Here is a 16,284-nt window from a genome sequence, read left to right on the forward strand (position 1 = left end):
ACTAAAGTAAAACAAATGCATGAGTTTGTATCAAGGAGAATGTCCTTACTTTATTACAAACCATTTTGAAAAAGTTGATTATAAAGTAAGTGTTACAAATATGGAATTTTACCTCTTTATTAAAGGATTGATTTAGTAATTTAATTTGTTTTAATAATTGAAACTGTTGAAATTTCTTATGGGGGAGAAGGTACTTATAGAGGAAAGGTCCCCAAAAGCAGAAATTAACGCTATACTCAATCATATTTTTCCCTCACCATCCCTTACGCAGGGGTATATCGATGGCATAGTTTATTTTTGGTTTTAGTGAAATCTTTTATAAAGAGATTTGTCTTTTTATAGTTAAAGATAACTGGTAGGAGTAAAGTTTAGTTAGTCTTTTCATTTAGTATTCAATTTTTGTAGACTTTATTTAATTAAACCAGCATGTTCTGAAACTGCTATTTTATAAATGGATTTGAACGTAAAAATTCAATAGTTTATCAGTTTTAGCCAACTTTGACTTGGATTTTGATTTTGTAACAAATTTATTTGAGTTATGAGTTATTATTTTAAACTGTGATATTAAGACATGCAGAAAAACTTTAGCCAATTCCTGCAAGTTCAATCACAAAGGCTAATTACTGACTGGAGAGGTATGTTAGGTTTGTGAATTAGGAGAAGGCCACTTATATGTTGGATTTGGAATGGTGAGAAGTTAATTTTATATTTAGTTGTCTAAGGATTGAGAGTGTTGCTGTTTTTAGTTATAGTTAATGATTGCATGCATATACCTGAAATGTCCTATTACCTTTACAAGTCTTCCATCATTTTGCAAGAAAAATAATTTTATACACAGCAAATTTTTAAATCTAATTCCAAGAGGGGCTTAGAGTTATATATATATATATATATATATATATATATATATATATATATATATATATATATTTATAATATATATATATATATATTGTTACATTTTTATGTTTATTAATATGCAAATCCAAAAATATTTCACTTTATGAGTACCTTTTATTCCTATAAACAAAGTATATAATAGGATATTTTAATTTGTTATTGGTTGTTTTTAGGAACTTCAGATGAAAACTCAGATGACTCAAAAAATAATAATTTAGAAAAAGAAGCCATACCTGACTATACACCCATGATTGAGACACCAAAACGTCTGTCTAGATCACAAATGAGTTCATGTAAAAAAGAAGAAATGAATGCTTTATTTGACGACTCTGCCAACGAGTTTATGTTGGAGTGCAGTCAAGCTGTGGAAGAACAGTTGAGAAATGGCGTTGACGTGGGTCCGATTGTCAAAGTGACAATTCCAAGCCTTAAACATGTCCACAGCCCTGACATGGAATCCGACCACAATCACAAGAAAGTCTGCCATGGAAAGACCAAGTTAAACCTCTTCCCAGAACAAACTAACAATGGAATCTCAAATGGCAGAGGAAGTTTGTATGAAAATCGACACCTAAACTTAAAGTCTCCTAAAAGTAGACAGTCGAATACTGTTAAGAACTGTGAAAAGTTATCTTCAAAGTCCATCTCGGGATGTGATAGTGATTTGGAAAATAGTGACTTATTATCTATGATGCCAACACAGGTGAATCCAAAAGTAACTCAGAGAGAGACTTCTGTGAATTCTAACTTACCCTCAGTAAATTATGTGGAAAATAAAACAGTGGCACAAACAAAATCCAATATCAATTGTAGTATCCAATCAACACTACCACAAGTCAGACAGAACTGTAATCTTGTAAGTAGTGGAACATCACGTTTAAACACGCCTGTACCTTTTAGTGATAATTCAGTCTCAAGCGGGAGAAATGATGTGTCTGTGACAAACAATCCAAGTGGAAAACTTATCCAGTCTGCTAGCTATGACAGTGTTGCTAAGTTCCGTAAGGTGCAAAATTGCAATCCCATAACTAACAATGTCAATAAGAATATAACAAAACCTCAATCTGGGTCCAACATTGCGATAAACAAGACAAATGTAAGGACCAATTCAGTGAGCAATATATCGGCTAATCAAACAAGAGATATCATATTGGACCAGAAAAATTCAGTTATCGATAAACAAGGTAAGTTTTTATACTATACAATGTATTTTGGAAATCTCTGTAAAGTTTAGTTGGATTACAATTGTTTTAATGTATGAGATGTACTTAGAACTCAATACACAAGCATGGGTAAACCATTGGGAATACTACTTGTTGTGATCAATCTCTATGTAGTTTTATATTACAGTGGAACCTCAATATATATTGAACCTCAAGGTGAAATACAAAACTTAGATATATTGAGAATTTCAATATAATGAGTTTTACAATTGTTATTCTGTTATTCATTATCAGCAAACATTGATATAAAGAGGTCTACAACAACTACAGTAATAATGTAGGCTTGATTATGAGCACTTTAACAGGAAATAGGTAGTAAGAAATTCTAAAAAGCATTGAACATAAATTTGAATTTATTCATTTTAAAATCACTTACAGTACTACAGTAAAAATTAGAACATGAAATAATCATGGAGAAATTTATTTAAGTACAGTATGTTTGCCATTGCATGTTTACACAAAATACTGTTTCAGTTCAAAATATAATGCGCATAGTTAACTTAGATTCAGCGAACTTAAGTTCACTGAGTTAACTTAAATTTGCTCGAATCATGGTCATGTCCAAATCAAACTGAGGAGTGAGGATGGAGTGGTCCATTGGTGACAACAGAAAACAAAGGAGTGTCCGTGGTAGAGGTTTCAAGTTTTAACATGAAAAATACGGTACTGTACTTTGGTTTGTTGCTTTGATAAACTGAAATTTCGATATATAGAAGTAAAATTATCATTGAAGTAAACTGCACATTCAAGAGGAATGACAAAACTTTGATTTAGCAAGTAATTGTATATACTGAGGTTTGATATATCAAGGTTCCATTGTAACATATAATTTATTTCTTTATATTGTCACTTTTAAGTTCAGTCAATCTTGTGTATGTGAGTAAATTGTTTAATCCCTTATCAATGAAATCTCCTGCCATCTCGTACAACTTTTCACCCAAATCAAGTTTCAGTTTGGTAATCAAATAACAATCGCTAGGTGTGTTTGACATAAGTGGTTTTGACTATAGTCTATGAATCTCGCAGTTTTATCTCAATGCTCTATGAAACTTCTCTATTTTTAGAGTAAGTTGTTTTGTGTTGGTCAGTGAGAATTTCTGGCATTGTATCTAGAAATGTTAGAAATTTTTTAACACGTCATTATACTCCCTGTTGTTTGTCTAAGAGTATATGCCCTGTTTAATTAGCTCTTATTTCATATAAACAGTGGTACAAACTAAAAATTTAGAAATATTAAAAAACATAGTAAGTTTGTTAGTTCATTGTCTTGAACACATACAGGTTTTTACATAGAAATAATCTTTATGAATAAAAAAATCTCAACATTGCAAATGTATATGTTTGTGCTGTATCATTTTTACACACAGTGTTAGCATAGGAATTTGCCACTGACTTATTCTTCTGCCACTATAACACATAAACTAATTTAAAATATTGAAGGACAAACAATCTCAAGTAAAAAACAATAAAATAAATATATGCCTGTTTGCAAATAGCTCATGGTAGTGAAAAACAACAGTCGAACATTATATGCTCATTAGCAAAATGTTTACACTTTAAATAGACCACTGCAGATTGGTTTTGCCCTGAATTAGGTAGTAAAGGTAAAAGATGAGGGTAACATGGATGCTTCACCCTACTTTCCCCAGACAAAGAAAATATTAATGAAAATGTGTATTTGCAGCATTTTGCTGTAACACAAAGTATTAAACAAACTCGCCTTCGGCTCGCTGGGGACTACGCCCCCAGGCCCCCTTTTGGGTGTTAGCCAAATTCGGGGATAAGAATGATTTAGTTATAGGTAAAATTTGGACATTATGTCATGCCAGGAAATTCCCAGGGGGGGTTAAGAGATTTGGTGATTGTTAAAATTCGGACATGATGTCGTGCCAGGAAATCCCGGGGGGGGGTAATGTTACCGGGGGTTAATGACACACCCCAGGCCCCCTTTTGGGGTGTTGGCCAAATTCGGGGATAAGCGGAAAACGGAATAGTATTAGACCTATTTTATTGAATTTTCAAGTTTTAATCAAAGTTTTGACTCTAAGGCCATTTTGTGACTTAACCGTTAGAGATACGACAAAAAGTGACTGGACCTTTCTTGTCGGAAATTTAATTTTGTCTTTCGATTATGCCATCAGATTTAAGCTACGACCTATAATTTAGGCAGTACAGAGCTTAGGACAAAAGACTGCACTGGGCAGTTTAAAAATATCACGTAAAACTTAAAAAATCAATACTTAAAACGCGTTATGCGGCCAAACCGTTCAGGATAGGGCAAAATGTTACTGAACATTTTTTGTAGATCACGCAATTTAATATATCCTTTTAAAAATTTGTTGTGAGCTACGACCAACAGTTTAGCCGCTATCGAGCCCGAAAGGTAAATTTTTAGACGAAAATTTCCAAATACTTTCACTTAATCGCGTTTTGCGGCCAAACCAATGGAGATAGAGTAAAGAGTTGCTGGCACATTTTTATAGATCACTTCATTTCCTAACTCCAACGCTTGTCTTATTTTGATCTCAGACCAATGGTTTCGCCGCTATCGAGCCCGAAAACTAAAGTTTCACGTACAAATTACAAAAACATTGCACATAATCACGTTTTTAGGCCGAACCACTGGAGGTAGAGCAAAAAGTCACTGGACCTTTTTTGTAGATCGCGCAATTTGCTAATTTGGTGGGTCAGTCAGATTTGAGCTCTGCGACCTACCGTTCGGCCACTATCAGGCTCAAAACTTTATTTTAAGCAAAAAAATCTCTGGAATTTCAAACATTCCCGCGTTTTGACGCTTAACCACACGAGATAGGACAAAAAAATCACTGGACCTTTTTTGTAGAGCACTTCATTCCCCACTAACGATTGTTCGTCAGATCCTAGCTACAACCTACGGTTTAGACGCTACAGAGCCTCAAACAAAAATCTACAAGCGAAAATCGTCAAAATTTGACAAAATTTTCGAATTTGAGAGCATGTTTCGGGTGGACCGGGTAGAGATGCGGGGAAGTATAATGTGCCCATTCTGTAGATCGTAAAATTTGCTAAAACCCCTTAAAAATTAGATTTGAGCTACTACCAACGGTTTAGTCGCTAGACGGCTCGAAAGCAAAAAAACTACACCAGTTTTTAACCAGTTTCAACCGGTTTTTAATTTTTTTGAGGGGTTTAAAATTAAAAATTCCCGGTTTTCAGACTTTTCCTGTTGGTTATACGGCGAAAGGTACCTGCATGCCAAATTTCAAGTTTCCAGCACTTCTAGAACTATGTTAGAGTTTGTATACATCCATCAGTGAGTGAGTGAGTGGTTTCACATGCGGCTGTATAAGTATTTAGATTTCATATTTTGTGACATTGCTATTGTTTTTTAATAAATTAGTTTTTTTTAACATTTATGAATGATCTTATGACAGTTATTCACTTATAGAATGAAATGTTTAGCTGAATGAAAGATTTCTGTTCTATCTTTATAAAAATATGTTTGTAAGGACAGATGTACTTAATCTCCCAAAGTCTTAAGGGGGTCAGAAGTTCTATCTTCATCATGTTACAAACCATATGAACTAAAGGAATGAGAGAGTTGCGTAGTATAATAGAAGATTTAAAACATAAGACAGACAGATTAAAAATATTAAAAGATAAACATTCTACACAACAGTTTTAAGAGGAGTGATTCCAGAAGAGGAAAGAAAATTTTGCTTGGAGAAAGTGAAGAAATATTGGGTTGAAAGAAAGAAGAAAGGTTTAATACATAAACTGACTAAAGCTGTCTAATGTAGGCCATAAAATGTCAATAAATAAATAACTGCTTGGAAAAGTTGCTTCACTCAGATGGAGGTTGTGATGTAGTGCTGAGGTATTGTGTTAGCCATGTGTGAGTGCTTCTAAGTTCAGGTACTGGTACTTGACATATGTATTGTTGACTTTAATCCTAATAGTGTCAGGACTAAGATGATTCTGACTGAGAGGAAGTGGAATTTAGTTTCTACATTCATGGATATTTTTCTGGAAAATTAGTCAATAGCCACAATTTGAGAAGTATGTTGAGCAGAGAGAAACTCAGAACATTCTATGCGAAATTTCTCGCATTGGGAGTGCTGATTGCGGAGCAATGTAAGACGTGTCTAAGTTAGATAGCGCAGGTTGCAATACTGTCTGTAACGTTGCAATTTTTATCAGTACTGTATTGACTCTCTTCCTTATTCTGTTTGATAAGATCCTGGAACAAGCCAGTGACACATGACAACCATGATAGTGGGCAGACTAAAACATAAAAGGGGGTAGGCCTCTCCTTAAAAATTAAAAAAAAAATGTTGAGACAGTGTGAAAAATGTGTTTTTATCATTTTAATGCAAATTTTGGACTCTTCCTAGAGTACACCACACTGGATATGCAACACATGTTTAGCCTGGCGAGTTTTTTCCTGCTTTGGTTTGGTGATAACGGTTTATTGGTTAAAGGTTACCATATTTAGGAGATGATTTAAAGTATTAATTTAACACACCGACATAAAATATAACTCAAAGTAACTACAACCATTCTGGTTCTACCACACTAGTTGTACAACAAATCCCACAATTCTTATATTTTTACTACTGTAGAACTATACAATTAGTGCACAACTGGTTCAACTGACAGTACCTGAAAAACTGACTCAGACTGCCAGAAGGCCTTTTTTTGTAGGCTTCATCCATTTGCAAGTATTATCACTCAGCAGTAGGGTTATCATATACTACAAAAGTAGCAAAGTAATTTTTTATTTAAGAAAAAACCTTAAAATCTTTTAACATTACCACAGTCATTAGTAATCACATTATAAGTCAGTTAGTATTTGGCTAGTAAGATTTTCTACAGTAGTTTGTCATGATTAATTAGGAGGTGTGGGGTTGTAACACATGTTTGTCTCCTGTCAGAGTAAGACGCCACAGTAAAGCCTGTACAAGAGTAATTAAACTATTGATCTCTCTAATTATAGAGACAATTTTAGTCTGTTGTCCCGTCGGCTCACTAGATCAAATCTTTTGAGTAATATACAAAAAGGACCAAAAACATTGCACAGCATGTTGTTTATCTGTAAATTATATATTATGGTTGTAATGTGAGCATAATATATATTGCTCTTTATTGCTTTTCATTCAATTATTTTAGTGTACATTTTAAAATTTATGTACAGAAGATTTTTATATAAAAGTATGGTTAAATTGTAAATTAGTAAATTAAACTGTGATTACATTGGTTCTTTGGTGTTTCTGTGTCAAGAAGAAGATGACTAATCTTCCAATTTGGTAAAGATAAGCCTGCTCTTCCTGCTTTATTCATTGTATCTAATTGAAACCTGGTTTTTCCCTCCCTCTCTAATAAATGAAAAAACTAAGATATAAATAGGAAACGCGGTTAATATGTTTAGAGACTTAAATCATGGGTGTTCAGTGGATTAATCTAATAACCCTAAAAGTTGGCCTTTAATAAATTAAATTTTATAAATTTACTCAAATATTTTAAAATTATTATTCCGAATTTTATTGTTTTATCTTAGGTATTTCAACTAATATTTACTGACATAAGTTAATCATTAAACAAGAAATATTTGAGACAAATATACTTCAATTTAGATTATTAAAATAAATAATGATAATTGTTGGATCTGAAATAGAACCGTGTGTAGTACACAAAACAAAAAATATCCCTTTGTATAAATATATCTCTATTAACTCTGAATTAAAACTTCTTCCTGTCTAAATAAAATACAGGGTGCGGCACATTTACCTCCCTATTTTAATTGCTTTATAGTGATTAGAGGGAGGCACTCAGAACGGTGGGGATAGCCGCAACTGATATGGAGAGGAGGAAGTTTACTTGACGTTCGGCCCGTAGGCACCAGACGTCAGTCGCCAACATGTGTGCATGAGTGCACAGAGAGCTTTTGCAGTCAAAGCATTCATTCGTAGTAAGGAATCGGTTATGGCTCAACGTGAATTTCGAACGCAGTTTCAAATTCCTCCTCGTGATTCAGTACCGGACCACAAGTCTATTGTGCTGTGGATGAAAAACTTCAGAGAAACTGGTTCTGTTGTGAAAAAGCCAGGTGGAAGACCTCATAGTTCCTGTACACCTGAAAACATTAATGCGGTTAGGCAATCAAGTTTTGCAGTCTCTTCAACGATCAGCTTGCAAACATGCAGCCGCCATTCGAATGTCTGACCATAGTGTTTGTTGAATCCTACTCATGGATCTTCATTTCCATCCTTACAAGATGGTTGTTGTCCAATAAATGTTACACCGTGATTATCAGAGTTGTAGTGCTGTTCTGGAACATACCCACTTTACGTGATTACAAACCAGACGTTATATATGGAAGCATATAAAATAATTTTGGAAGTCTCCCACCAGACGCTGTTATTTTTTTCAGTGACAAAACGCATTTCCATCTGTATGGAAGTGTGAATAAACAGAATGTTCGCTATTTGAATGAAAACAACCTGCAGGAAATCCATGAGATGCCTCTTCATAGTGAACATGTGACTGTTTGGTGCGCGTTATCACCATGTAGAATCATTGGCCTTCATCTTTTTGAAGAGGCAATGTTGTTACTGTTAACTCAAACAGGTATGCCAACATGATAGCAGAATTTTTTGAACTTGCCCTACAACAGAGGTCTTTCGAGAATCTGTGGTTCCAGCAGGACGGTGTCACAGCCCATACTGCCCGAATAGCAATGAACATTTTGAGGCAAATGTTTCCTGGCGCCGATTGATTTCTCGGGGAGGGGATACTGTGTGGCCAGCACGATCACCTGATTTAACCCCATGTGACTTTTTTCTGTGGGGTTACTTAAAGACCGAGGTGTTCAAACATTGGCCCAGGAACTTGCAAGATCTGAAGCAAGCAATACAGGAGGAAGTTCAGCGCATACCCCAAGCCATGCTCAAGAGAGTCCACAACAGTTTAGAATTCGCTTGCAACAGTGTATTGATAACCACGGCCACCACTATCTATTTAAAACGAAATACAAGAAACTTCCCGTCATAGGATAAGTTAAAATGAATAAATTAGTTTTTTTTTTGGAAAAAACTATGTTTTTTATTAGCATTTAAAAATAGGGAAGTTAGTTTGTCGCACCCTGTACAAATGAATGCTTTATCCTTTTGGTTCAGATAGAAACATATGTTCCAATTAAATAAAATGTTTTTGAATAATGGTTTTAGTAAAGTGTCATTTTAGAGAAATATATGAAGTAATATAGTGTGTTTTTGTTAAGTATCTGTGAAAATAATCTCTAGCCATTTTTACAGGTTCAAGATCTAATACTGCTGACTTCACGTCTTTGTTAGATGATGGACTGGACATGGAGCTGTGTAGTTTGGACTATGAATCTATTTGTTGTAGTGGTAAGATGAAAAATATAAAACTTTATATACATTTTAAAATAAGATTTAAATGTTTGTATTATGAATACAATACAAAGTGTCATTAAATCGGTTAAAAACTAATAATACTTTATAAATTTTAACAGTAATTAAAGTAAAAGAACGTTGAAATGTGACAACATAACCATAACCAAACACTTGGATTGTTTTATGTTGCTGCAGAAGGCTGGTTTCAGCTGGGTTCACATGACCAAATCTGAGCTTCTGATTGGTTTTTTGACTTCTGTCTGTTTTTTTTTTTTGCTTTGAACTACATGAATAAAATGTGTATTTTTGCTTCTCTCTGTTAAGAATGGCCATAAAATCTTAACCTGGCCTGATGAACAAATAAATTTTAATTTTATTTCATTTTGCAGGAAATATGTCACTATGCATTTTATATCTTTCAAAAAATAAACCTGTTCTTATTTTATTTATTGATTTCAAAAGAAGAGGATATAAGGCATAAATTATACCTTATAGATACAAATTAACTGCACTTTTGTTGTATGGAAAGGTGTTTTTGAAATATGTCCCAATTACTGATTTCCATGGAAAGTTTTACTTTATCAAATATTACGAGGTAACCTCCGTTTTGAAATAAAAAATAAACTAGTTGAGATACAAAGATTTTATTATATAAATGTTGAAACTGCAGTTTTTCTCTACTTTTCTACATATTCACCATACAAATTCAAGTACTTATCATATCTTTTAACAGTTTTTTAAATTCCGTCTTTAAAAAAATCTGCCGCCTGAGAACGTAGCCAACATGTTACAGCGTTTTGAAGCTCTTCATCACTCGCAAACCTCTGAGATGCAAGCCACCGCTTCATGTACGCAAAAAGATGGAAATCACTGGGAGCCAAATCCGGGCTGTAGAGGGGGTGGTCAAAAACGTCCCATTTGAACTTTTTCAAAAGTTCTGTCGTTCTTTGAGCTGTATGAGGGCGGGCGTTGTCATGGACAAACACAACACCAGATGTCAGAAGACCACGACGCTTGTTTTGAATCGCTCGTCGTAGCCGTTTTAAGGTTTCACAGTAAGCTGCAGCTGTGTAGTGGTCGTACCACGCTCCATAAATTCAACGAGCAAGATGCCCTTAGCATCCCAAAAAACCGTAGCCATCAATTTTCTCGCTGAAAAAGATTGGCGAGCTTTCTTCGGCTTGCTTGGCGAAGCGGTATGACCCCATTGCATTGACGGACTACACCTTCGCTCATAATGTTTGGGCCATACACCGCACTCAATTCACGATGAATTTCAGCTGCTGTGTAACTATTCGACCACAGAAATCTTATTACACCACGCACTTCACACGTGGCGGGATTTTCTATCACGGCGCTCATGTTTTTACGTTGTACCAAAAGAACGCGCGATCGCACGATGCTCTCCCTTGCAAAGCTAGAAGCGTACTGAACGGCTGCGCACACCGATGTGAGAATGGTGGCGCTACCCCCACTAATTATTGTGCCACGCCCAAACGGCAGTTACTTTATGGACGACCCTCGTATTACAATAAATCATTAATTTCAGTTTAAATTTGAACACTTTGAGATCTGAAACAGGCAAGTGGGGTTTATGCCAGGTGAGTGCCAGGCTAGTCCGATGAAGATCAATGTCGGAAGATGTTTTGTAATATCTTTTCCAATCTAAACATGTCATCCTGATGAATTACTTTATGGTGCTGTTCTGGAACATGCCCACTTTACGTGATTACAAACCAGACGTTATATATGTATATATATATATATATATATATATATATATATATATATATATATATATATATATATATATATGTGTACATATCCAGGTGTGGCCTCAGTGTAATGGCTATGAAATTATTATACACAGCCCAAGTCAGTTTGATGTTGTATTATACTCTTGTTTGGCCCCCTTGGCAGACTAGACCAACAGACGGCTTGCAGAGGATTTAGAATCGCTTCGTGACAACTGTTCATGTTAGGTTTGGTTTTGACACCATTGGACCATATTCAGGATTTTATACGTCTTGAGCTATTGATAATGAGATGCCAGTTTTATAATATCATATTCTTTCACTGTTGTCAGCAATGTGGACAGTTCAGATTTGTTTAATAAACTTAGGGTGTCTAAGGGAATACAATCTTCCCACTTTCAGTGTCTAGTCCAGACTAAAAGCATGGTGTACATAGTACTCTGGCTTGTCTCGATAGGCTTGACAATCTATTCCAAATCTAAATCTGTTCTATGAAAGCAGCCAACTGATAAAAAATATCTTTCTTTCTTTGTGAATTCTCGATCATGATAGACAATTTTGCCCTTTTAATGTATTTGTTTTATCTTGTCTTATATTTTGTTATTGCATTAGAGTTAAATGAAATATATTCTCTGTTAAGCTAGTATTTTTACAAAATATACATCAATAATGGAGAAAAGGCAGTATAATACTTTCCATGTAGAATAAATAGAATGTAATGTTACCAAATAAAAAATATTGTAAAAGAAATTTTGTTGAATAAGTAGAAAGTCACCTTTTAGCACGTTCTTTGGTTTCAGATGAATCTAGAGGCCCTCCAGTACAACCCCCAAGTAAACATCCACCACAACTTCCAGCTAAACCTCCACCAAAACCTCCAGCCAATTCTACCTCTAAACTTTGTTCCCAAAAAGAGATAGAAGCAAAGAGGATAGCAGCACTTAATAGGCTCATGATGAGAAAAAAGAGATAAGATTTTTAGTGATGTATACCTATATCTACATTTCTTTCAGGATAATATTGTATTATTAAATCACAAGTAATAACATTATTTTGTGTACAATAGTCTATGTATATATAGATGTAATATTGTTGGTATTGATAAAATTAGCTTTATTTTAGAACTTCATTTTTATCAGGCTGTGGTAATCTAATTGGAAAAATCTAGTAGTGTTTTCGAATGAGCTTCCTTATTGCAATGAAAGTAAAGTTACAAGTTGTATACCTGTTAAAAGGAATATTGTTGTGTCATGTATTCAATGCAAAGATCAGTAAAGGTAATGTAATCACAGAATTTTTATGTCATGCTTTTTTGTTACTTGTCAGGAGGTGAATTTTGATTGTTGTGCAGTGAATATTTTACTGTGTGTTTGTACATGATAGAATTAAAGTTTGATAAATAAACAAAATTGCCTTAATTATAGTACAAAAATAGTGATAATGAACAGTACTTATTGTGCAGTACTTAGCATTAAATTGAGTTTTCCTTTTTCTGTGTTGAGAGTGTCAACCTTGGAAGGGGCTGGTTGTCAGGCATAGATTAACTTGCAGTTAAGATCGTTGATGATGTATGTCTTGATATAAATTGTTTTTTTCAGTATACTAATGATGATAAGAAACCATTGTATTAAAATATTTATTTTGTTTATCTAAGTATGACTTAAAAATTGTATCCATATGTTTTTGTAGAAAAAGCAGATAAAAATTCTAATAAACATATACAATGGGTAATTAAGTGCATTATTTCCTTTTTCATGAAATCTCTTCAATTTAACACGTTCACTATGACGTGTACCCCATCAGTTACACGCGATCTTTTACAACTGCCATTGTGTATCCGATAATTTTTTTTAATTACTGGGTGTCTTAAAACAATGTATATATATATATATATATATATATATATATGTAAAATTCTATTATTTATTGATATAAAACATAAATTTGACCCAAAATATTCACTTTCGTTGTTAATAACTTTGTTAATTTTCATTTTACAACAAAAAGTTACAGTAGTAAAGTTATAGAAACTTTTATTAGTACCAAAAAAATGTTTAAAAAGTTTTATATAAAACCAATAGTTTGTAAGATATTTAAAAAAAACCGTTTGCACTCCTTTTTTCAAGATGACCGAGAGACAAAAGTGGCGACTCCACAAGCTTAGAATTAGGCTTTTAGTAACCCCCCAATGTGTTAAAAAAATAAAATTGTGTCCTTCAAAAATTCAAACCCAAATGTGACTTTTCAATGGACTATTTGTTAATCTATTACATTATTACTTACTCACCTACTGTTGTACCAGCATTCTGCATTGTGGAAGTGCTAGAAATAGGTAATTCGGTACTCTCTTGAGCAAGTTCTGGTGCATCATCACATCTCTGTGCAGTTTTCGGTGTAATTTCATTTTACCATTTGAAAATTGGTATTTTTATAGCTGTAAAAAGTTTGTAACACTGGGTATGATAGCCATTGTTTCAAGATGTTTCATTAAAAATTTCTACCGTAGCATAAGCGTTTTTTATTTTTATTTTTTTCTTGCGTTTTTTCTCCACAAAATACACATTTCACACTTACATTAATAATTATTTTAATGTATATAAAACTTATTGCATTAAATTCACAACATTATTTTAAGACCAAAAAAAAAAAAAAACATCAAATCGTCATTTCAAAAGTTGCCAGAATCTAAAGTCTACAACAGCAAACACGTTATTATTGTGATCAGCTGAGATGGCATCATGGTGGCATACAGTAGTGTGGGGATGGTGTGAGAGATAGGGAAAGAGTGAGAAGGAAAAAGAGATGAGGAGTGGATCTGGTATACATGATATTAAAAAACAAAAGGTACTTTGACTAACATATTTGAACATGACATATTTCAATAAGAGAAATTATTTTTTATAAGGGATAGGTCTTCTATTAGGGTTCTGGGGAATTCAAAAGTTACAATATAATCATACAAGCACAACAATTGAAACATTTTTAAAATTATCATAATTTATCATATGTATACCAGTAAAAGATTTCAAGGTTTAATAAAATTGTTATTCTTTATTTTATTATAAGAGATGATTTTTAAGGGTTTCAGCTTTTTAATGAGTAATGGGTTTTCAGACAAATATTAAAAGAGATATAATATGGTGTGCATGCACCAAAAGTTTATTTTCAACTACTAAAAACAGTTTTCCCTAAATTTTCTGACATAAAGAGGCAGTTTTTAAGGGTAGAAAAGTAATTTAATTTCATACATGATATTAAAAAACAAAAGGCACTTTAACTAACATATTTGAACATGAATATATTAATGTTCAATATAGAACATCAAGATAATATAATTTTAATTTTTTTTTATACAAGGGTAGTTCTTATCTCCAAATTGCAAAAAGCACACATTGAGACCATATCACTTTTGAAGTTGAGGGTCAGGTGAGGTGGTATGCATATTTTCAAGAAAATCCATGCAATCTGAAAACATTGGGAGTTTTATCCTCATTTTCACCTTTAGTGATTGTACTATTTATTTGCGTAGTTTTACAAATGCAAGTGAACTCGTGCATACTTGTATAGAGAAGGCGTACAAGGAAATTTTACAATAAATTAGGTTAGTGCCTATGAATTGTATCCATATAGCTTATCCGTACCAATGGCAACTTGTGCCAGAGGTTGCTTTTCCCTGGGGGTTGATGCCACCCCTTCTCGGGGGTGAGCAATGTTTTATTGAAAATAAGTGCAGAAATCGATAAATTGACTAATTCTAAGCAACTTTGGTTCTTGAAAGTGATATTATCCGTTTTCAGGCATAAAACTATGTTTTCAGATGATTTTTCGTGAAAAACGAAAATATGGATTTAATAAGCTAAATTATAACTTATAAACATTTATTTATTTATGATATATGCAGACCCAATATAAAAAGAATTATTGCTTGTTGAAAGTTGACTGGTATTTTCTAATTCCAAAATGGAAGTTTCTACGTACAATAATCAAACATCAATGCATTTTTCTGGGAAAATTCATTAAACCTTTTTTAAATTATAATTTAATTTTTGGGCTCTCAACAACGTAAACAGAAAAAGGAAAAATTGAGAAAAAGGATAACAACAGGTGATGAAAGGTATAATAGGAAGGGAGTTGGTATCCACAGTAATGATCCTTAATTCATCTGACTCATGTGTTGGATGAACTGATGTTGTATTATTTGACATTGCTAAGTTTCCACAGCTTTGATGGTTTATTTACTGGGAATTTTATGATACCTACATTTATTAATCTCATTCAGAGATGTCCAAATGCAGTGCCAAGTGATAAAAAATTAAAATAAAGATGATGTTATTCGTCTCAATATTTTATTTTTGAGATGGTTTGAAGGGTAGATTCAATGTGGATGTTGAGTTTAGCTGCAGTTCACCTTCGACTTAGTGCTGAGTCTGAAGGTCGAATGTTGAACATAGAATCAATGCAGAGTTTGAGGCAATTCAGATCTGCACTAAGTTAAATGTGTATGGAGCTAAAGTTAACATTAAAACTGAATTAGCTCCTCCCTTCATAGCTATGTTACAGCACATAAAATGACCCGTGTAGTTTGTATTTTTGTCTAACAGTCAATTCAGGCATAAACAGACAGAACGTATTCTCAATCTGTGACTCCAAGATAAGCAAACGACCCAGGATGTTGATAAGGTACCATTTTTCAACATTTGAACTCTTTCTGATACTATAAAACCATATGTTCAATCACTCTGCCTTTTGCGATCAATATGTGACCTTTTGTGCCTAACTCCACTTGTGACGTACTTTCACAACTCATTTGGCACATGTAGCACAGCCAAAACATCAGCAATGGCAGATTGTATCACACTGTTAAATTGCTTTTGTTACCTTTTAAGACCACATGAATCTAAAATATAATCAAACTTCAAATCAAATCAAATCAAATCAAAATCTTTATTGTCTTTAGGCATATAGCAATCGACATGGTCATCATTTTATGTTACAAATCATAACTTGTCATAG

At 33.5% G+C, this 16,284-nt stretch overlaps 1 protein-coding gene across 1 annotated transcript in view; it reads left to right on the forward strand.

Annotated features, from left to right (window-relative positions):
• The window catches only part of LOC124371868, a 29,125-nt gene extending 16,123 nt beyond the window's left edge, over nucleotides 1-13,002 (forward strand). Inside the window, exons 5-7 of the mRNA XM_046830237.1 lie at nucleotides 1,074-2,084; nucleotides 9,416-9,511; nucleotides 12,072-13,002. Of these exons, the coding sequence (XP_046686193.1) occupies nucleotides 1,074-2,084; nucleotides 9,416-9,511; nucleotides 12,072-12,244 (1,280 nt within the window). The 3' untranslated portion in view covers nucleotides 12,245-13,002. The remainder of the gene's footprint in view (nucleotides 1-1,073; nucleotides 2,085-9,415; nucleotides 9,512-12,071) is intronic.
• The last annotated feature ends 3,282 nt before the right edge of the window (nucleotides 13,003-16,284 follow it).

This window comes from Homalodisca vitripennis, chromosome 1 (assembly GCF_021130785.1).
Source record: "Homalodisca vitripennis isolate AUS2020 chromosome 1, UT_GWSS_2.1, whole genome shotgun sequence".
Classification (NCBI taxonomy): domain Eukaryota; kingdom Metazoa; phylum Arthropoda; class Insecta; order Hemiptera; family Cicadellidae; genus Homalodisca; species Homalodisca vitripennis.